Source organism: Diadema antillarum, unplaced genomic scaffold (assembly GCF_040938485.1).
Source record: "Diadema antillarum isolate AM-2024a unplaced genomic scaffold, OU_Dant_1.0 scf00000138, whole genome shotgun sequence".
NCBI classification, from domain to species: Eukaryota; Metazoa; Echinodermata; class Echinoidea; order Diadematoida; family Diadematidae; genus Diadema; species Diadema antillarum.
The window spans coordinates 576,328-599,517 of NW_027271027.1; the positions used below are offsets into that span (position 1 = coordinate 576,328).

Sequence of the window (23,190 nt, forward strand, 5' to 3'; positions counted from 1 at the left end):
CGAACGCAAAATCAGATATCTGACATAAATTTTAGCACCTTAGGAAGCTAAATCTTACTGTAGTCATTTCCAGAAGTATAAGCAAACACCCGATATTAATTTTCGTGTCATAAAGTCGAATATTACCGTTATTCATTTCTCGAAAATAAAAACAAAATATCCGACATTTATTTTAGCATCTTATGGAGTCGATTGTTAGCGCTGTTCATTTCCAAAAGTATAAAGGCAAACATCCGACTTTTCTTGGTGGCCCGATCGGTCCACCAAAATCTTCATACAGTTTGTATATGAAATTCTGGTGCCCGACGTGCGTTTTTTGATGGCCCCGGGCCACCGCTAGTATCGAGACCCGACGGTATACCTGGTAGGTACCTCCTAGCAACAGGGTTGGCGTCTCAATCTGGCAAGAAAAAATACGAATGTATCGAACTGCGGTACGAAACGCAACTTTAGGCGACGAGTATTATATCGTAAAAAAACAAACTAACCAACATACCAATACAGAAAGTCGAATAAAAACAAAATCTCTGTGTTAGAAATCAGTTTCCAGAGACACTTTCACTCATTTTTTTTTTTTCACACTGAAACACAACGTGTATAATATGGCGCGACTTTTCTTTCTCACAACGCAACAGGGCGGCGTGTCGTTCTTTTGAAGGTCAAAGACAATAGTAGAGGTGCACGAGGCCGCTATCATTCTTCGTGAATGAATGGTTTCAGTAACGCGTCTGCATTCTCGGACGCATTCCGGACGCCTTGAATAGAGGATTTTATAATCCCCATTCTCGGAATACGACGGAATGCCTCTATTCACAAGGCTGAGGGGAGTAACAATAGGGCATTCTCAGTGCAGGCAGAATGCGTGGACCCGGAATGAAGTAGAGAATGCCTGCATGCCGGACGCATTCTGGATTACCAGCGACTGGATGTCCGTCGTCACAGCATACAATTCATCACATTTTATTTTGCTTTCTGCTTGAATGTGCGTCATCATGCGTCCCGAGAAGTCCCTCTCTGAATGGCTACTGCTGTTTTTTAATGAATAGAAAGCGCTACACTGTACTGGCAAACAAAGAAGAGAAGATTAATCATTATCTTACAATGTCTTAATGAAGCGTAAAGTTACTCTAAATACTACGGATTTGGAAGTAAAACGTGATTCGTTTTCTTCTCTTAAATGCGTTCTTTGAGACCTTCAGCAAATTGTGATAGTCCCTTACGTGCTACTAAATAGGTTATAGCTCGTTATTCCGAAGGTTCGTTATTCCCGAATTTCATTTTCGGATTAACGAATCTCCGGAATAACGCCACAAATGTTCGGATTAGCGAACGTCTAGATATAGGGAATTTGCGTATTTCGGATCAACGAACCTTCGGAATAACGAACCTTCAGAATAGCGAACCTTCTGAATTTTGAATTGATTTGATTTGATTCATTTCATTCTCATTTTCATTTTTTTCTTTCATTCCACAAAACATAACACAAAGTAAATCTCAAATTCAATCATAAGCTGATTATACATTACAAAGTATAACAATCAATGGTAATCAACAAACTTGCAAAGATATGCACACATACTGGAATTACAAAGTTATGTTTGAAGGATAAAAAAAAATGAGAACTGAGGGGTCCACTAAAAAGCATTGCTTGTAAATTGTGGACCACTCTAAAATATCTTCAAAAATACTTATTGTAAGTACAAGTACATGTACATAATACAGAAAATAAGACAAAATGAAACAAAGAACAGAGACACAACAACATGGCATGACTAAACTGAGGGGGATACGATTGAAAGGAATACCCTTAGCAAAAAAAAAAAAAAAAAAAAAAACACGCACACACATTTAAGGGAAGAAGGGAAAGAAAGAAATAAAGAGAGTGCCTGCACGCTGGACAGAGAAACGGAAAAGGGATTGTGGAAGTATTTCGGACAGCTGGTGACTGCACGCAGCTGTGGAAAAGTTAAGGATATAAAATGCCGAATTTCTTTATACACTTGTACTTTATAATGCCATTCTTTACTTTATAATGAATAACGAACAGCACCCACTAAGTACAGTTGTATTTAGTGGCAAGTATAGATACGAGGCCGATTGTAGTCATCATCATGAAGCATACTAACGTAGTATTTAATCTTCCAGCGCGCGTTGGTGCGTTGTTTGTAATTCTTGGTAAAACCATTGTTTTCAAAGAGAGAACATCATCTTGCTGATATAGATCTGCTCTACAAAGCTGTCACATTCATGACAGCAGTTTTAAATTTTGTATTAAACCTATGTCATTAAACTTTTCGTCTAAATTTCGTCTTTATATACACACTGATTAAATACGAAAAGGTTTAAAATGTTCATCAAAGAAGGAGGTCTGGACATTCACATGTTGGCATCAGTGACTGTTCATTCATCACGATTTATTTTTCTCTGTTCATTCACGAATCAACAGTATCATCATTCATCTAGTATTAAGACAAAAAGGTAATGTATATAGATAGGGAACATAACTGCATCACCAATAAAATATTATCGATGTGTATGACTGTATCACAACATACCTTGGTACCAGTGCTCACACTCGTGTTCATTCGTTTGTTTTGGTTTTCATAAAATTCATTCTTTCATATCTTGGTGGTACCTTATAAGCAGCCGTTGGGTTTGCAATTCCCTCGTCGATTGAATGTCGACGGACTCTTCGATGATTTTCAGCGTCGATTACTAACTTACCTTAACACCCACAGACACGCACGACAGCTTTCAAAGTCCCTTGGCTGTAAACTTGGAGAGGTGCTCACATGGACTGTTATCTCGGTGTCGTAACATGCCGAAACACAAATTCCCTATGCCTAGAGGTTCGTTAATCCGAAAATGAAAAAGGGTCTGTTAATCGGAACATTTTGTGGCGTTATTCCGAAGTTTCGTTATTTCGAAGGTTCGTTCATTCGAAAATTAAATAAGGTTCGACCGCATACAATCCGTTCGTGTTTTTCCCCTTATTTTTTTTTCCTTTGCTGGTAATGAACATTTAGTTTTAACTTAACGAAGGTGAGGTGTATGTATTTTTCCCATCATTCATGGGAAGAGAAGAAGAGTGAAAGAGGGAGAAATGAAATCAGACGGAGGACACGTAGCTCAACAAGCTGTCTTTTACACCAGCATCAGTAATATCATTACCATCACTCAGATCATTTGGCCCTTTTCGTATCAAAATTAGGAACACGACCACCATACCATCATCACTCGAGATAACACCTAAGCAAACTAATCACAAAGTACCAACAACCTCTCAGACAACAACACAAACACTACAAAATATCACACAGCACACCGAAGAGGCTGGGATCGAACTTCCTTCGAAATATGCAGTACTACAGCAAATTGGAGAAATCGCCGTTACGAAAATACATGTGCAGTAACCGAGACGGGTGCTGTTCGTTATTCCGAAGGTTCGCTATTCCGAAGGTTCGTTATTCCGAAGGGTCGTTAATCAGACGCAGACACGCAAATTCCCTATACCTAGAGGTTCGTTAATCCGAAAATGAAAAAGGTTCGTTAATCCGAAAGTTTGTGGCGTTATTCCAAAGGTTCATTACTCCGAAGATTGGTTAATCCGAATCTGAAATTCGGAACAATGAACCTTCGGAATAACAAATCTTAGGAATAAAGAGCCTTCGGAATAACGAATCTTCGGAATAACGAGCTGTAACCAGAGAGACACCTGAAAGAATTTTTACATACCGGTACTTCGAAACAAAGGGAACGAATAAAGTGACATTAAACGAAAGAAATCGTACCAAACGAGGTATGAGAAATGGAGGAAATAAAACAATGAGTAAAGGCCCTCGCCGAAGTTTGCAGCAGCGAACACCACGCGAAAATTATACAAAGTCAACACGTGGCAACTCGCTATGACGAGATCTTGAGACAGACATATTTTGTTCTTTGTAATCTTTATCAGTACACAATAAACAATACAAAACAGAAAATGAATTCGTTGGGACCGGAGAAATTAGTTTGTTATATCGGGTATTATTTTGTTACATCAGGATCTCCTATGCCTAATCGAGTTTCCACGGGACACTGGAAACAAAGTTCGAACGCTTTTTCTCATGCACAAAATACATGCAAGAACAATTATCGCAGGAGCAAATGTGTTATCATCCAGTTCATTCCCAAAAATCTTCTTTTTTTCAGTCACAAAATTGTCCCGAAACGAGAGAGTGCCACAGAACTTCTTTAGAGTTCTGTGGAGAGTGCCCGTCACCTTCTTCTGAGGGAATTGCTAGTAAGCCTGACCAGACGCAGTGCAATTCTATGCAGCGACAAGGGCTGGGTAGTTAGTGAATGAGTTGCCTCCTAATCCGTCTTTTGTTCGCACGAGGCGTGGCGTGGACATTCTGTTTTGAAATCGGCAAGCCGTAATTGTCTCTGATCAAAGTTACTCTGTACAATGTACTTGAAAGTCTGTGGTGTAGGGGGTCACTGAGACACCTTCCTTGCAAGACACAGTGCGATGCGTAAAAAAAAAGACAGATTAGTGCTTGTTCATTAATTTTCTACGCCACCACGCCAATGTGCTGAATACGCACTGTATCACGTTATGTGCACCATCTTGTTGATGAACCCTATGAATTTGTTTATCAAATCGTTGCTGACCGTAAAAGAGAGGTGGAAATTATAAGTCACGAACTGCCAGCCGCATGACAGAAATGTACCAAGCAAGCAAACAAGCAAGCACCAGTGAATGCCGTTTACAAACGCAAAAACTTGAACTGTTAATAGCAAAATCGACTGAAATCGTGTTAAGACTAAGTAAGAAGCTAAAGGGCCTACTCGTACATTAATATTGCAGAGATCAGTTACTCAGGATGATTTCTAACAGAAAGAAAACTCGCCTTTTAAAATGCAAGGTAAAACTCGCTCCACATCACAATAGGGCAACGAGTAGGTTCAGATGTACATGTTTGTTGATTTACAGATCAGCAGTTGCGATCTTAACAAATTTAATTTGTAGAGGGAGACAAAGTGAAGAAACTCGCATCTGAACCTTCACCCCTCTGAATAATATCTTTCTTTCAATGCAAAATGTTTTGGGTATATTCAGTTATTGTTTACTATAAAACATAGTCATGTGTTATTTACAGGCTTTTTCATGTTATTTATTGGATTCTATACATCTTAACTATTCCAGTTTCTTTCCCCCTGACTGATATCACAAAGTCTGCCATAACGATGTTCGCTAAACAGTTTACGTTCCATACGAAGAAATTATGTCTTTTAAACGAGGAAAAAACAAAAACGAACGAATGTTGATAGCCAAATAACTTCACAGTTCGTAGGTGAAGTTCCTTCAAATTTTCCAAAGTAATACGTAGTTTTGAGCGTGAAATTGTCAGGATTTTGCTGTCTAACCCGGTAGTAGCTGCATCACATACTCGTAGTGAATTTGTGTGGGCATACGAGGCCTTTCGTATATTTCTGTGAGTAACCAATCCCTTCCTGTACAATTTGTAATTCAGTAAACATTTAAAATACTCAATTAAGTACACAATAATAAACTGTTCGATATTTCTACTAACGGTCAAAAGAAAGGCTATAATTAGAATCATGATCTTTGCGATGACAACTCATGAGCTAGTTCTTCGATCGATATTTCCAGGCTATTTACACGCGGTTTATTCCAGTGCGCGCATTCTTTCGTCTGGCACCTTGGGTCTGGCACCTGGTTTTGTGGAAATTTTCCACAAGGAGGGGAGAAGGGTGGGGTGTCAAGTTTCTCGTAAATGCCAGAGAGTGCCTACACAATCTCTTTGCTTCAGTTACTGTTGTGTTTTTCCCCTTTGCTTGTAATGAACTTCTAGATTTAACTTTACGAAGGTTGCTAGCACGTGGTTCTTTTTGTTGTGAGGTGTATGTTTTTTTTTTTTTTTTTTTTTTTGCACCATTCATGGGCCGGAAGGGAAAGAAGTATGTTCTGCAAGCTGTCTTACACTCGCATTAGTATAACTTATCATCACCATCACTCAGATCACTCAGCCTTTTTCTATAAACATTCAGAAACATGACCAACATCATCATCAATCAAAGATTATTCCTCCCGTCTATATTTCTTTTCTGAATTATCCTCCACTACTCGCTTTAATGATTAACAAAAAATCGTAACTGTTCGTTACTTTGAAAGTTTGCAATTTCCGAAGTCTCGTTATTCGAAAAAAAAAATAAAAGCAACAACAAAACTGTGTTGCTGTTTTGAAGATTCGTCAATTCAAAAACGAAGGAAGGTTTGGTTTTCTAAATGCTGTTAATCCGAAAACAAAACAAATTTTTGACCACATTATTCGTTTTCAGATTAACGAACCGTATTTCCCATTTTCAGATTAACGAACCTTCGGAATGTCACAAAATGTTCGGATTAACAAACCCTACTACACTTTCAGATTACTATAGTAACAAACATGGAATTTGCGTTTTTCGGATACGGAAGAACGAACCATCGGAATATAAGTATATACACCTATCCGGTATCATCATACCTGACTCTTTTTGGAATAATAACCACCACGCAAAGAAATTAACAATGTCAAACTGAGAAACTGATTTCTTGCCTCAAAATTTTCCCTGATGCCGTCTATATATTTCTTTTCTGAATTACCCTTCCCCCTTTCCAGAATACACACATCACGCAAAAAAAAAAATTAACGATATCAAACTGAGAATTTCACTTACTTGTATTTCTTGCCTCAAGATTTTCACTCCCTTCTATATTTATTTTCTGAATCACCCCCCCCCCCATCCCCTAATCGACTGAAAAAAAAAATAAACGTAGTTACAGTCATTCCGAAGGCTCGTAAATCCCAAATTGACGAACAAGGGGGGGGGGGGGGGATCGTTTTTTTGAAGAATCGTCGACTCGAAAACGAAACGGGGGTCGATATTAAATCGTTGTTAAACTCAAAAGATAAATGAGTAAATAAACAAATAGATAGATAAATAAATAAATAAATACATAATAAATAAATAAATAAAATTTTGTGCCGGATTAAGAGTGTTCAGACTAAGGCACCTTCGGAATAATCCCACACACTGTTAGTTACTTAAAAGTTGATGCCTATTTAGGTGGTCAAATCTTACGTTTGAAATGAGAAAGTGGGAGCATTTGCAGACATTTAAAACATCCGACATTAATGTTTTAGCACAATAAAGAGCCGAAAGTTATCGTTATTCATTTCCGTTTGTAAGAGCAATCATGCAACATTTACTAGTATTTTAGCACCTTACGGAGCCGAATGTTACCGTTAATCATTTTCAAATGTAAAAGCAAACTACCGACATTCATTTTAGCATCTTAGGGAGCTGAATGTTATCCTTATTCATTTCCGAACGTGAAAGCAAACATCCGCTATCTATTTCAGCATCTAACTGAGCCGATTGATACAGTTAGTCATTTCCAAAATTAATGTAAAAGCAACAATCTCTTACTGTTTTAGCATCGTACGGAGCAGAATATTACTGATATTCATTTCCAAATTTAAAAGCAAACATCCGACATTTATTTATCATACGGAGCCGAATGTTATATGCTGCTGTCCACTTCCGAAAGTGAAATGAATCATCTGACAATATTATTTTAGCATCGTACGGAGCCGAAAAGTAGGGCCTACTGTTGTTCATTTTTAACGTCAAGGCAGATATCAGACATTTACTTTCCCATCAAACGCAGCTGAATGTTACTGTTATTCATTTCGAGATGTAAAAGCAAATATCCAACATTTATTTTAGCATCGTATGGACCAGAATGTTACTTCTATTCACTTCCGAACGTAAAAGCAATCATCTGACATTTATTTCAGCATCTTCCGGAGCCGAATGTCATTGCTATTTACTTTCGAAAGTATAAGCAAACATCCGACATTCATTTGATCATAGTACGGAATTGAATATTATCGTTATTCATTTCCGAACGTCAAAGGGATCATTCGACATTTATTTTAGCATCTTCCGGAGCTGAATGTTATTGATATTTGTTTTCGAACATTAAAGCAAACATCCGGCATTTATTTCACCATCACACGGCGTTGAATATTATTGGTATTCATTTCCAAACGTCAAAGGGATCATTCAACATTTACTTTAGCATCTTCCAGAGCTGAATGTTATCGCTAATTTACTTTCGAACGTTAAATTAAACATCCAGCATTTATAGCATCTTCCGGAGCTGAATGTTATTGCTATTTACTTTCAAACATAAAAGTAAACATCAGACAGTTATTTTATCATCGTATACGGAGTTGAATATAATTGTTATTCATTTCCGAACGTCAAAGCAAACATCAAACATCAATTTTAATGAATCAATGTTACTGTTATTCATTTCGAAATTTAAAAAGCAGACATCCGACAATTATTTTAGCATCGTATGGAGCAGAATATTACTGCTATTCGCTTCCGAACGTAAAAGCAATCATTTGATAGTCATTTTAGCATCTTCTGGAGCCAAATGTTGCTATTTACTTTCGAAAGTAAAAGCAAACATGCGGCGTTTATTTATTATCATCGTACGGAGTTGAATATTATTGTTAATCATTTCCGAAAGTCAAAGCAAACATTCGACATTTATTTCAGCATCTTCCGGAGCAAAATGTTATCCTTATGCATTTCCGATCGCAAAATCAAATATCTGACATCAATTTTAGCACCGTATGGAGCTGAATCTTACCGTTATTCATTTCCAAAAGTATAAACAAACATCCGACATTTATTTTAGTATCATACGAAATTACCATTATTCATTTCCAAAATTAAAATGAAACACCTGACATTAATTTTAGCATCTTGCGGAGCCGATTGTTGCCGCTGTTCATTTCCAAAAGTAAAGGCAAACATTCTGACTTTTTCCTACGGGAGAAATAGGACGACTTCGTAATACACTGTATTCAGTTCTTGAGTCACTTGACAGATAAAAAAAGATCTCACCTCATGCATGCAAAATTTTACATGTATGGAGCTGCCTAATTAAGGCATACATTCGCGTTTAAGTGTAGACCTACATGTGTTTTCATAAACCCTCTTCGATCGCTACTTTCAAAGTGTTCCCCGTTCAGTGAGATCACACCCCATAATTACGTTTTGAACTCGTGGGTTGTTACAACGCCGTCATTACCGACCGCGAATTTAAACACACGCGAAAAAGTCGGCACCGATGGAAACCGCGAAAGTTTCTGTACGCGAAAGAAACCACTTTTACAGTAGCCAAACGAAACGCAAATCAACTCATAACCAATGTTGAGACAAAGGAAAGCGTCGGGACACGTCGCTCATCGTCGGGCTATCACGAACATCATTTGTAATCTGGAGAGGTGCGTCTGGACACGTCGCTCGCTATTCAATTTGAGCACTGGCCGTGACCATTCAGAAATCTCGCTACATCTCAAGCGCCATGTCCCGAAACGTCGGCGCTATTAAAACGAACACTTGCGTGAGCGGAGGTCACGCAACATAGAAATAATCAACAGCTTCTTTCGAGGGTGTCGGCAAGTGTCAGCAAGCGTCGGCAAGCGTCGCGGTATCATCAAAATGATGGCGCGTACTGCTTTGACCGACGCTTAGCGACGGAGTGAAAACATACTGCAACGCACTTCATTGTTCTCGCAATATGTCCCCGTCGCTGAGTGTCGCTCTCCGTCGCTCGCAGTCCCTAGTTTACCAGGTGCGCCTTAGAAACCTTGTGTACTGGCACACAATGGCATCATGCACCGTTATGCAATACCACCTCTCAAGCCGTCTTCCCCTGGCAGTTAACTTTTATTATTCTTGCAAAGAGCTATTTGGTCTAGGATCTCAACACAACATTTGCTCCTATGTGAAAGCATGCTTACTTCTTGAAGGTGAATAGGTAAATATCAATTGATTGTAAAACCAGGCTCTGATGTCAGTTGGAAAACAATGATCTGCAAATTCTGGCAAGGCTGAAGACAATAAAGTTTTGGGGAAAATGAAATAAAATCAGTCAGTCAACCAGCACCCAGCACTCATTTGGTTCAAACAGATGACTTTGTGATGTTTTAAACTACGTCACACAGTTATGTAGATTTTGATTCATCTAGGTGATGACAAAACGTAATTAAATCTGTTTGACTGGTCTTACTCATGAAAATCATGGAGAAGACAGGTTTGTTACTTGTCTGAGTTACTTCTTCAGCTCTGATTGGCTGGCTAGCATTCACTCGTGATAGGTGAATGACTGTGTAAGGGCGCTATATAAATGATCTGATTGTATTGTATGGTATAAGAGCCCTAATGTCCTAGGGTGTAAAACACAGACATGGCACGATCAGCCATTCAGCCATAGCAATATGTAGTAATAATGCTGTATTCCCATGACTATGAATATGAGGATGCCATTGTCACACTTCGTTCATAGCCACCTCCTTCAAGAACAGTTGTCATGTCTCATTAGAGAAATATAGTTGGACTATGTTCATGACTCAAATACTCTTATCTCTATATTAAAGATGCATAATACACTTCTTCCTTGTTTCACATTTCCCTCAATGATTTTTTTTTTTCCCTGAGGAAATGATAGTTCAGATACTGTACTTGAATACTGTAAAAGTGGATACTTTTGCACGACTAAATTTTCGCGCTTGGCAGGGTAAGAAGAGTTTCGCGTGTTTTTAATTCCGCAGAATCAAGACATCAACTACTGGAACATATGGCACGCAAAAATATTTGCGTGCTTTTATTTTCGTGTTAGCTTCTGGTTGCGCGAAATGCGCAAAAATTTCAACACCGCGAAAATTTCCACTTTTACAGCATATGTAGGAAACTGTTCACAAGTAGCCTACCAACATTCACTTGCATTTTGACCCCTCAATGAACAAAAGAAATTTAAATGTGACACAGTAGTAGTAACGGTTTAATAGGGTAAAAGTAGGAGTAGTTGATACAGTGGAACATATTTCAAGATTTTCTGCCAGTGATCAGATAGCAAAGAATGAAAAGCTCAGTAAGTAGAAAGCTGCAGGGTAAGGCTGATATGATTGGAGTCTTTGCATGCAAGGCTGTGCTTGCTGCCAGTTGGTTGGCAAGAAAATCCATTAGTGTGCTCTACTGACCTGTCAGACACAGTTTTTGTCTTCTACCAACGACTGATGGCAGGCAGGGCTAATGTCAGAGTTCACTTTAGTGTATGTCTGCTTCCCAAGGCAGCCTGCCTGCAAGCATAGGCTCTGTTCTTATGAGGAGAAGCAAAACTCTGATGTACACGAATGATGTTTCTCTTTCCAGAAACCGAGAGATATACTGGCATTCTGCCATGATAGCCATTGTATGATAATGTTCAATTTTCGCCAGATACAGGATCGATATGCTATCTGTATGTGTGTAGCTATGCATGACCCAAATCGTCATCTCAGCACTGCTATCTTACGTAGTTTTTACATGGGTGGATTGAAAGTGGTCAGCACGGAACATGAACCCAAATATGTCACATCAGTGTGACCTTTGACCTTTGCAACGTGAATGTGAAACCTTTGTAGAGATTATGGAGCCCTTTGGCTACTGTATACCTTCAAGGTTACTGCCGACAATAGCAGGAAATGTAGTAACAGCCATTCAGTTGTCATGATTTCCACTTGTTGACATAGCAGCTTTCATTGAATTCGCAGCATGGCAAAGGTTGCATTTTTTTTTCTCTTCTGAAGCCTAAAGATATGTGCAGTACAGTCATATTTGTTTCAGAAAGCAACGAGGTCACTTGTATTTGTTTGATGGATTGATTTTGTGTTATGTATTTGATTTATTACTTTTTATTTTCTTCATTGTCATTTTTATCTTCATGTTTTTATGCCTCCGCCACGAAGTGGTGCCGGAGGCATTATGTTTTCGGGTTGTCCGTCCGTCCGTATTGAATTTTGTGGACAGGGTAAGTATCAAAACCTTTTGAGGTATCCTAATGAAACTTGGCATGTATATGTATTAGGGAGTGAAGTTGTGCCTATCAACTTTTGGGTGCACATGCTCAAGGTCAAAGGTCAAAAGGTCATGGTCATATACATAAAATTTCACTATTTCCACCATATCCATGCAATGCCTGAAGATATTTTCTTGAAACTTAATGTATAAATGTATTACCCAATTAAGATTCTCTGGTGAAAGTTTGGGTCATGAGGTCAAAGGTCAAAAGGTCAAGTAAGAATATTAAAACTTTACCTTTTTTCTCTGTACCTTGGAAATTGTTCAAGGTATCTTTATGGAACATAGTATATATACATGTACTGACTGGCAGTGATTTTTTAGAGAATTTAGGGTTCATGGGGTCAAAGGTCAGGGGTCAAAGGTCAAGGGCAACACTTCAAAACTTAACTATTTCCCTTATGTCATGCTAAGCATTTATAGGATTACCAGGTATTATATTTTTTTACACTTGGTGTGTGAATGTATAACCTAATAGAGATTCTCTGGAAAGTTTTTTTGCTTTTGTTTTTGCCTCAAAGGTCAAAGGTCAAAGATCAAGTGAAAGTGCTGAACTACTTTTTTCCTCCATATCTTGGAAGTGGCTCAAGTTCTCTTGAAACGTACTACTTGTTCATATTTATGCATGTTCTGCCTGACAGTGATTATCTTATGAATTTTAGGGTCAAAGGCCAGATGAAAATGGTAACAATTTACCATTCAATACAGAAATTGCACTTTTTCTCCATACCTTGAAAATTACTAAATGCATAAATGTATGAATGAGTCAAAGTCAAGTTAAAATCCTTAAATCCAAAATACATGCTCTCCTATTCATTCAATTAAACCTAGGTCAAGGAAGATGAACATTCAACACATTTGTGACAAACTTGTCATTTTAGTATTTTGCCAGTTTTGTGAAAATGTAATCACACATTGTCCACATGTACTATCTAGACCTATTAGGAGAATCATGCATTATGGCGGAGGCATACCAGTCGCCATAGCGACATTTCTAGTTTCAATATAGCTCTTGTGCAATTCACAATAGATGCTAGCATTTGTAATGTACGAGGTAATTCACAGTGACTATGCCATGGTAAGTGAAGGCAAGTTTAACAGATGATTAGTACATGTAGCAGATGCTTGTCACACGCATTATTATATGTGGAGGAACAGATGTACTTTACAGGTGTACTTTGCTGCTGCTCTTTCGGAGTAGTGATAGTTTAGTATGAAAGAGTAGGGTTTCCACTAATATGATTAAATGGAGTTTTACTTGATAAGGCACTGTTCAATTTACTTTGATGATAGAAACAAGACTGCTGATGTGATAGAACACATACACAAATACACACAAAGTGGAAAACTAAACTCTTGATCATTGTTTTGTGAATGAAACTAATCCTCCACGGATGTGCAGTACTACACAGTAGCATGGCATACATACTGAAGACTAATAATTTCAGCAATAAATAGGTAGTCCATTGTGTGTGATCTCTAGTCTTATATCCAGTCTGTACCACCCTTTTATATTTGAAAAGAAACATGGATTAAATGTACGTGTATACTCTTATGTTTTTCTCAATACATTCACATGAATAATTCATAAGCCTATCATATGATGCCAAATATTCCGCTTCCTAAAACAAATGAATGATATGTGATCATTGACCATGAAAATAAAAGAATGTATGTTGGTCATTACAGAGGTCATTAGATACAGTCAAACCTGTCAATTGTGGTCACCCAAAGGAGATGGAAAAGAGTGGCCCTTACAGATAGGTGGCCATTATAGATGGATACTCTGACACTTCCTATGTATCACATACACGTGTATCATCGTTGTACTTGTATAAAGGTACATGAATGTGTTTACAGTATTCATCTGTACCATATGAAGGAGTTAATAGCTACCTTTTGATCAAATTTCCTTCTTGTGAGGTCCTAGAAAAGACCTATTTGTGAACTATTCACCATGCTTCTCCAGAGCAGAAAAGCATGCTGAATTATTGGCTCTTTTATGGCTCCGTATGGGACTGTGGTGGCTACATACAGTTGAAAATCTACCATGCGATGCAAAACTGGTGTCTGCTGTCTGCCTCAGACATTGATACAACATTTGCTCTTGGGACAGTTGCTCTGAGCCCCGTTTTATCAAAAGATATAATTGATTGTAAATTCTCTTACCACACAAGCAGCCATAGACTAATGATAAAAATCAATAATTAATTATAACTCTTCATAAAACAGGGCCCCTGGTCTCATTTTTCTCCACGGACTTTAGGTTAGGGTTGTGATGGGGTTTTAGGTTTTAGTTTGATGTGAGGATTAGGATTAGGGTTAGGGTTACGTTTTTGGGTAGAATTTTTGCTTGGCTTAGTGTGCAGATACACAATGTATTCCATGGGAGCAATTATGGCAGGAGCAAATGTCATGGACCAGCCTTAGACAGGTGGTCGCTATGGCTTTTCTCTCGGTGGGATTTTTTGAAGGGCGCACTATGGCAAGTGGCTGCTGTAGAGAAGTCACTGCTAAAGCAGGTGTGACTGTATTTTTACATTTAAAATTCCATTTTAAGCAGGAAGTAAAAGGTAAAGAAGTGTAGAATTTTGTACAACCTCTGTAAAGCCAAGGGAGTTGTTCCCTGAAGAAGAAGCTTTTCTAAAGCTTCTGTATGATATATTAACTCCCATAAAGTGTAAAAGTAGGTTAGTACATGTAGTCTACATGGGGATTGTGAAGCTATTCTGGTTTTCTGTAGTAAAGTGTAAGAATGTTCCTAGCTAATGGCTGAAACATGCTTGAATGGATTTAGAAATGAACAGACCTACTTGATTTATTACTTTGTAAGGTTTAGGCACAAAAATAAAAGTAAAAGTGAAAATAAAATAGAAGAAGTGAGAACATGCTTTTAAAGGGGAGGATATGAAAACGAATGTGTATGACCATGGCGTTTTCCTTGTAGCACTGTTCTATGAATTCATATTGACATATGATGGACATAGTATGTACATATCAATCATTTGGAAGCAATTCTCTAATTTGCTGATGATTTTCCCTTGTGTTGGTGAAAATGAATATAGATATGCATTTACATTTTGATAGCCTGAAAAATTGTAAATACATGTTGCTTCATTGACAAATCATATAGAGGAAGGAAACTTGAGGTCCAGACACTTAGTAACCGTTTGCTTTTAATTCAACAGTAACTTTGTTGTTCATAAGTTTAATATTACTCCAGGGAAAGCCATAAGTATTGCATGTTTTAGTCCCATGTGGAATATTATCAGTAAATGAATGGTATAATTGACTCCTTCAAGATACATGGCAATTGAGATAGTATTATACATGCAAAGAAACTTTATAATGTGATACTGATAATAAAGAGCTGTGTGCAATTTTCTTTCCTTTGATATTTGTGAGAATTGAGGCCTTCACCTCTGTCATGCTCAGCGACTGCTTTTCTCACTCGAGCAAACACACTCAGATGCATGAGCTTGTATCAAACGTAGCCATGGCAGCAAAGTACTGTAGGTTGAAACCTGCTGTTTGCTCCATTCATTACTAATTAAGGCAAAGATTCATTAACCTGCTCCCCTCTTTAAAACAGATGGGTAGTGAAAAGTAATTGCATGTTGCCATGGCAATGATAAAGATGTGTGATATGCGAGCAAGGTATGAGTTTTTAACACCCATAATATGTTTTAATTACTTGATGAAAGATATTCCTTGTGTTCAAGTCCACAAAGTCCTTGTTCTACTTTGCCACTCCCACCACGATTTGACGTTTTTGAGGTTTTTTTTTCAGATTGGGTATGATTTATGGAGAATGCGGTATATAAATGCATTATTATTGTTATTATTGTTATTATTATCATTAGTGTTATCATTACTACTATTATTGTTATTATTATTATTATTATTAGTGTTATTATTATCAGTGTTATTATTACTACTATTATTGTTATTATTATTATTGTAATTATTATTATTATTAGTGTTGTTATTATCATTAGTGTTATTATTACTACTATTGTTATTATTATTATTATAATTATTATTATTGTTATTATTATTATTATTATTATTATCATTATTATTATTTGGTGCAACATGAATCAATCTTGACCTGATTCAATGTTTAGCCACTGTAGAAATGCTATATTTATGACCAGCAAGGGTGAGGTAGCTCATCGTCAGTAGCGTGCCTGCCTTGCAAGCAGTTGGCTCAGCCTGGAAGTCCAGAGAGTCTTGCTGAACAGTGTTTTGTGTTAGCATGCCATCCTCTTTAGTAAGAGGCAAAAATACTCTGTCCCTCGAGTAGGCCATAAAATGGGGGTCCTGTGTGCAAAGAGAGTCACAACCAACTCACATTAAAAGATCCCGCTTCATTCATTCATCGCAAAGAGCAGGGTACTGACCTTGTGAAGTGGCTCCCCCTCCAAATACACACAGGAAAATGCACCAGACCAGTCAATCAATTTGAGTACAAAAATACACCAGATGGTGGACTATACTCCAACCGGAAGAAGTAGAAAAAGAGAAAAACACATGCTCTTACTGCAGTCAAGTAGGTGGATACCTCCCTGCTGCAATCATCGGGAAAGGACATTATGATGTTGAATGCTCTAGAATTATATAGCTATGTTGTAAGTGCGGTGTTGCTAAATCTTCTGCTAATGCTTTATCTTCTGCTTCATCTTTTGCTTCTACAGCCACGGCAGGTGTGGCAAGAACTTCTTTATAGGGTGCAAATAAGTCTTAGTAAGCACTAGGGCAGGAACGCAACGTTTTGTAAGAACTGGCCTTAATCTCATAAATAGGATGGAGCACATAGCAAGAGCAGTGTTACAGTGGGAAAGTCTTCCTTTGATCAGGGGAGAGCAGCAGGACCACATTGTGTCTTGTTTATGCCCTGTTCTCATGCCTTCGTTACTTCACTTAGAGAGACCTTCCTACATTCATTCTGATGTGTTTTTAAGTTGCAGTTACAGTGTATGTTCTTCCCTCTTTACTTATACTATAGTTCAAAGTGGGGAAATTTTGATCAGGACAACTGTCGAGAAATTTTGAATGTGTTCAAAAGTTTTTGCTCATCTGGAAATATGCCTGCTTCTTTTCAACATTGCTGCTGCAATGCTGCTCACAATTTCATCAGACCCTTGTATGTTTTTGCTGCTCTTACTGATCTGCTGGATCACAATAGATTGAGGTCCAGGTTGTGTAAGTGGTACAGGGGCTTGAGTGCCATGGCTCCTGATAGCTTGCTTGAGTGGTCACATTATGCAGCGTATTTTAACCCTCTCCTGTGAAGAAAACACAAAATTCAAGCAAGCATCTGATCTTTTGATCTCATACAACAATGTACTTTTTATCCATATGAGACAAGTTGTATATATCTAAAAGCACATGCTGGATCATGTGAAACTATGACCCTATCACCAGACTATCCAGTCAAAGTTTCAGTATCATTGTCATTTTGTGTTTACATGTGTAGGTTGCCTCCATGACATCTTGACTTTAGAAAGTATTTAGAAATACATAAAATACTTTACAATAGAAAGTATTAATTTAGCACTGATGAAGCCATAGCTTGCTTATGTATTCTCTTATGCAAAAGAAAAAAATTGATATCCCTTTCATTATGTTTCATATGTCTTTTTTCCTCTCATTTTTATAATAGTTGAAGTTCTTTTTTATATCCTCTAAGAATTTCCTTTCTTCTCTTCCTTTTCTTGTCTACACACACCACTTGCTTTTCACTCCTAGTTGTATCTTTACTCTTTTGAAACAAAATAAAATAATCCATACTGATTTTCTTGTTTACACATTCCATTCAATATGTAACTTTGTCTCCAGTCATGCCTATGGTTGCTGTGCCGACCCACTCCCAATATTGTTACTATGGATCACGCCTTGATATATACCCCACCCCAACCCTTCCACGACCACTTCTGTAAAGACATCATCAATATTTTATGCAGGCCATTTGCCAGAGGCGATGACAAAAATGAATTGAATTCTGTCATCCCACCTGTTTGCTTCTCCACAGCGATGCATAACTACCTGAAAGACTGGCTGCTGGTGCTTTCGTTGGTGGTAGCGCTGGGAGGCTGCTGGTTTGCCTTCATCCAACACCGCTACTCCCAGAGCCATGTCAAGCAGCTCCTCAGGGAGATGGAGACACTGTCTAGGGCTGAGGACTCCCTCAAGGAGCTTCAAGAAAAGTAAGCTAGGTCTCCTCCTCTTCCTCTTCCCTTTCTCATTATCTTCCTGTTATTTTTCCCCTTTTTTTTCTTGTGGGTAGACCTATTTTCAAATATTACTTCTTCTTGGTGTAAGAGGCTTTAGAACTCAAAAGTTGATGTTTGCTGTGAAAAAGTTTCTGCAGCATTTTTTTTTCTTCAAAGAGAAAAAAATGTCCTCATGTTTTTTTCTTCATCACCAGACTTTTTCATCTTTTGCTGCATTGTTCCACATTTCATCCTCGTATGTGACACTGGATCAAATATACCTCTGTATGACATAGTACTGTACTTTTTAAAGATGGTAACAATGTTATTTTCTGAAAATAAAGGGAATATTTTGTCACACTCCGTTTTGTAGTATGGTCAATTACTGCTCCTAAGCTTCCCCAAATTTGAGTTCTTATATTTTGCAGTTATTGCAATTACCCACCCAAGTGATTGAAATGAGTACATTGTGGCTGAGGTAGAACCCTCCTGATCCCTCTCCCCTACCCTTCATCTCTAGGCTGGATGTGGCTCAGGAGGAGCACAAGTCAGCCGTCCTAGAAAAGCAGACGATAGAGAAGCAGCTGACGGACGAGATCGAGCGTGCCAAGCATGAGGCGCAGCGCCTCCATGTAGAACGGAACGAGGATGAGGTGGATGGAAACTCAAGTCTTGCCAACAAGCTGCGTCTTGCTGAAGAGGAGCTAGTTCAGGTCAGTGAAAGAAAAAAAAAATCACTGTGGTGTGGGATTGTAGTCCTAGCAAATCTTGCCATCTTGTTTTAACAGGTCCAGGAAATTCTTCCCTATACACTGGTTGGCAGCTAAAATCAGGTGCAGAACTGAATAATTGTTGCTTCCCAATGAGAAAATGAATAAACAAGAGACAGGAAAGATTGCTTTGACCAATGATGTGATGAATTTTAGTCTGTGTGCTTGAGAGGTCATTGAACTGTTCTGTTCCCTAAAATCTCTATTTAGCATCTCCATCGTCGTAATGGGTGTCAGTATTTGTTCTTGAAATTGGTCATGTCACTGTTACAAGATTTAATGAACTGATCATGGAACTCCAATATGATGGATGCTTGAAAACATTCAGAATCACGCCAGGCCTTCCGCGTGAAGATGTGTGTTCATATGTGATGTGATGCACATGACTTTTACAGGTGTTGGTCCTGTCGTTGCCGCTGTAACCATTCAATACGTCTTCAGCAGTTTGGTAAAACAAATACTTCAAAATGAAATCAAAATCAATCAGTATGAGCAAAGATCAACTCTGGAATATGTGTAGAGATACACATGTAGCTAACCAGTGGATTCTATGTCATATTTGTTTACTCCCACTACCTACCAATATATGTCTTCACCAGGTTCGTTGTGCCCTGGAGGAAGCTGAGAGAAGACTCAGTGAACAGCGGAACTGGAGTGCACCCATGACCCTGCAGCAGTGGCTGCAGCTGACTTACGAGATCGAGTACCGCTACTACGTGGCCAAGCGGGTCTCGGCAGCCAAGCAGCTTCAGGAGGCCAAAGAGGAGTGCGAGAAGCTTCGCCGCAAGCGAGCCTCACTCATTGGCTCATTCCGCATTGCCCATGGGGGTTCGCTGGACGCTGTCGACCAGCGCATCGTGAGCGCCAGGTGAAAAGGGAGAAGAGTTGACAAGAATGAAGTACTGTATATGCCGAATATTTCGTGAGGTTTTTATGTTTACGAATTTTGCAAGTCAGGTGCTATTCGTGAAATTAAAGACGTGAAAATATTGACTCTGATCCTGATGTGGATGTGACGTATGTGTGTACATTTCTTCATTCAGTACAGGACTCCACGATCGCGAATTTAACCACTCACGAAATCGTTGGGAATTCCCGATTGGCGAAAATTTAGACTCGCGAAATATATGGCGTATACAGTAGATGAGTAATTCTCCTTTTTGTCTTGCCTGTTTAGGGAAAGCGAGACATAGCTGTCACTTTTCCATTGTCGCCGTTATTGGTGGTGGCGGTGGCATTGTCAACAATTTGGTGTACTCTCAATAACTTTCCTCAACTTTGAGCTATGACCTCCAAACTCACACCACAGCTACACATCCTGAAAATGCTTGTCAAGTTTGAATATTGATGATGTCTTGTATGGAAAGTGAAGTGTCCTTCAGGAGATCTTGTAGGGTTTGATAGATTTGGTTGTCATATGACAATTTCTGTGGATGTTTCTGTCATATTCCTAACGTATTGCTCAAGATCAATTTGTTTCCATCCCTCCCCCTTCTCTTTTGCAAATTAGAGAATGTTTTTATTGTCTCCATGGGTAAGCTGATACACTGCCCAACATGTTTCCTAGGAAGCTGTGGGAATCATGTCAGTAGTAAGGCATTTGACTGCACAAAGGAAAATATAATATGTAACTCAATGAGAATTGCAGTAAAAGTAAACTTTAGTGCCTATGAGGAAGACTGTATTTCAAGTGCAGTATATAGCATATCTTGTGACTGATTGGCATCTCCCATTCTGACTGTGCTCACCCAGGTCAGCACTGCACGAGGTGACTGCTGAACTGAAGGAGCGTACCCACCGCTGGAATCAGATTGAGGTGTTGTGCCAGTTTGCCATCACAAACAACCCAGGGTTCCAGGCTCTTATGGGTAACCTGGTGCCGGCCACCAATGGCTCCGATGCTTCTGGTAAGTTTGGATGAAGTGCATGATTGGCACTCAGTTTTTGGATTTGAGAGCAATGAGATGTGGAAGGAAATGTTCTGTTGCTTGCAACATTACATCAAGTCACAGCTTGCGCAATGACACAGAAGGAGATTAGTTTGCGCATCATGCATGTGTCCCGTCTTTTGCTCACCAAAGTAAAGGTTTTGATTGACCTGGTACATGCATGACCCTGTCTGCTTGCTGAAAGCTTGTCCATGTTACCCCCAGCATTAATACACCAGCCCCATTCATCACTGTCACTTTGATTGCAGAGTCAACATTAGTTTGCATGCCACGTAATTGGTGTGAACACAGTACTTATTGCAATCCTAGAATATATTGCATATCCAGTCTTCTTCTTTTAAAAAAAAAATCTTTTTACCTTATTTGTTTTGTTTTATTTTTTGTTTTGCGGCAAGTGAGCTTTCCTTTTGATAGGCTTCTTCAATCATGAGCCTAACGCCTATGTAAAATTTAGCCTTACTTAGCAAAATGTAAAGGAATACAAGTAGTGTGCATCAAGGCATAACTATGCCTCCTTTTGAGGTTATGGACCATGCTTTTGATAAATGATCTTACAGTGAAAGCAGCCCTCTGTGTCTAATATGTATCTTCATTGATTGCATACTCTGCTCCATGCTGTGTCAATCGTATTACACCTGTCAATGATTGACAGATGGGTGTTTCTTTTCTGCTCTCTTTTTGGTTTGGAGTTAATTACAGTATGACATTTATTCCACAAGAGAATGTAAGATTTGCAAATAACAAATTCCAGAATTAATGTTCTATAGCTGTTCACAAGCCTTTTTTTGTAAACATGTCACATATAAGAAGAACTTGATATGATGACATTTTCACCCTTCAGTTTGAAAATGAAAGGACATCAAAACACTTAAGTCTCACTTTGAAGTTTGGAGGGGGACATGCAACCAAGCAAGGATATAGTCGAAAATTTGGACTTTGTAGAGGTTTGCATTAGGAAGGTACATGGTCAGTGGCACAGACTAGAGATTGGAATTTCGAAAGCAGTGATTCCAGATATATTGGATAATATCCAATCAAAATTGATAGCACAGTGACAATATTCAACAAATTTCAGTCAACCTCTTAGGTATTTGTAGTCACACAGTTTATGAAGATAATTGCGAACTTGATGTTGAGTTTGACAAAGTTTAAGGTTACCATTACATCTCAAGATAACATTGTAAACAAGATTGACTCTAAAACATTCGTCATCAATGAAAGTGATCACAGTTACAAAATATCCTGATTTTTCTGTCCAGTTTTAAAGTACATACATATCATGATATCTGTGGTTTTGTTTAAATGCATGATGGCCAGCGATTCCCACTGTGTTATGTTTGCACCTGATTCTGCATGTTCTATTGATTACGTAGGCGGACAGAGTCCAGAAGTGGGAATAGAAGGGTTGGCCCAATCTGTCGGTAAGACCCCACCACTATCCTTCCCCCTCCCTTTATTCTTTTCCTCAAATAAAACCCTGCATCCAGGACTACTGGCTGCCATGGCTGAAACTTGTGTAGGACTGATCATGGCTTTTAGACTTTGTCATTTGTCCTGGCATGCAGACTTATCATTACTGTTATGTGCCTGGAATATGCCTTCCAATATGTTGTCTGTTTATTCTGTATTCAGTTTCCATCATTACTTATTTGTTTGTGTGCATAATTGTGTGTAATTTACAAATCATCGTTGAAAAGTGGTTATGCCATCGTGTGTTCAACCACTGGGAGTGATGGCGAGTAGCTGTTAAACAACAAACTAGGCACATCATTTTGTTGCGTGTTTAAGTAGTTATTCATGAATATTTCAGAGGATAATATAGTTTGAATATTTTTAATTGTTTAAACTCATGCATTGTAAGAATTGTGTCCTAATCAAGGGTGCAGCTTTAACTTCAATGAAGCAATTGGACAAATTCTCACTCTGGTCATCTTCATAATTATCATCATCAACAATAAAAACAACAATGCTGCACCATTTTCTAATGGCACTTCACAGATGTGTGCATCACAGCTATATATGTGTCTATTTTTTGCAATAAATGGTTAGTCGCATTGTATTGAATCCTCGGTTGCCTTGTGGTCTAAACCTACATCATCCTCTCCTTTCACACTTGTCCCTTGAAGCTTGTAAACTCATCCTACACTGTAAACGTACTCTTCATGCAGAGAAACAAATGCTATGAAAAGTTAATAATCCTTCAGAAGGCACCATCACTCTGGGCTACTTGTGTGGTGTTTCTATTCCATCTATTGCACATGCCTCCGACTGAGGCTCATCATATTT

At 38.5% G+C, this 23,190-nt stretch overlaps 1 protein-coding gene across 1 annotated transcript in view; it reads left to right on the forward strand.

Annotated features, from left to right (window-relative positions):
* The window catches only part of LOC139721091 (stromal interaction molecule 2-like), a 94,838-nt gene that overhangs the window by 61,278 nt on the left and 10,370 nt on the right, over positions 1 to 23,190 (forward strand). Inside the window, exons 6-10 of the mRNA XM_071632421.1 lie at positions 18,005 to 18,179; positions 18,706 to 18,898; positions 19,555 to 19,823; positions 20,708 to 20,862; positions 22,278 to 22,325. Of these exons, the coding sequence (XP_071488522.1) occupies positions 18,005 to 18,179; positions 18,706 to 18,898; positions 19,555 to 19,823; positions 20,708 to 20,862; positions 22,278 to 22,325 (840 nt within the window). The remainder of the gene's footprint in view (positions 1 to 18,004; positions 18,180 to 18,705; positions 18,899 to 19,554; positions 19,824 to 20,707; positions 20,863 to 22,277; positions 22,326 to 23,190) is intronic.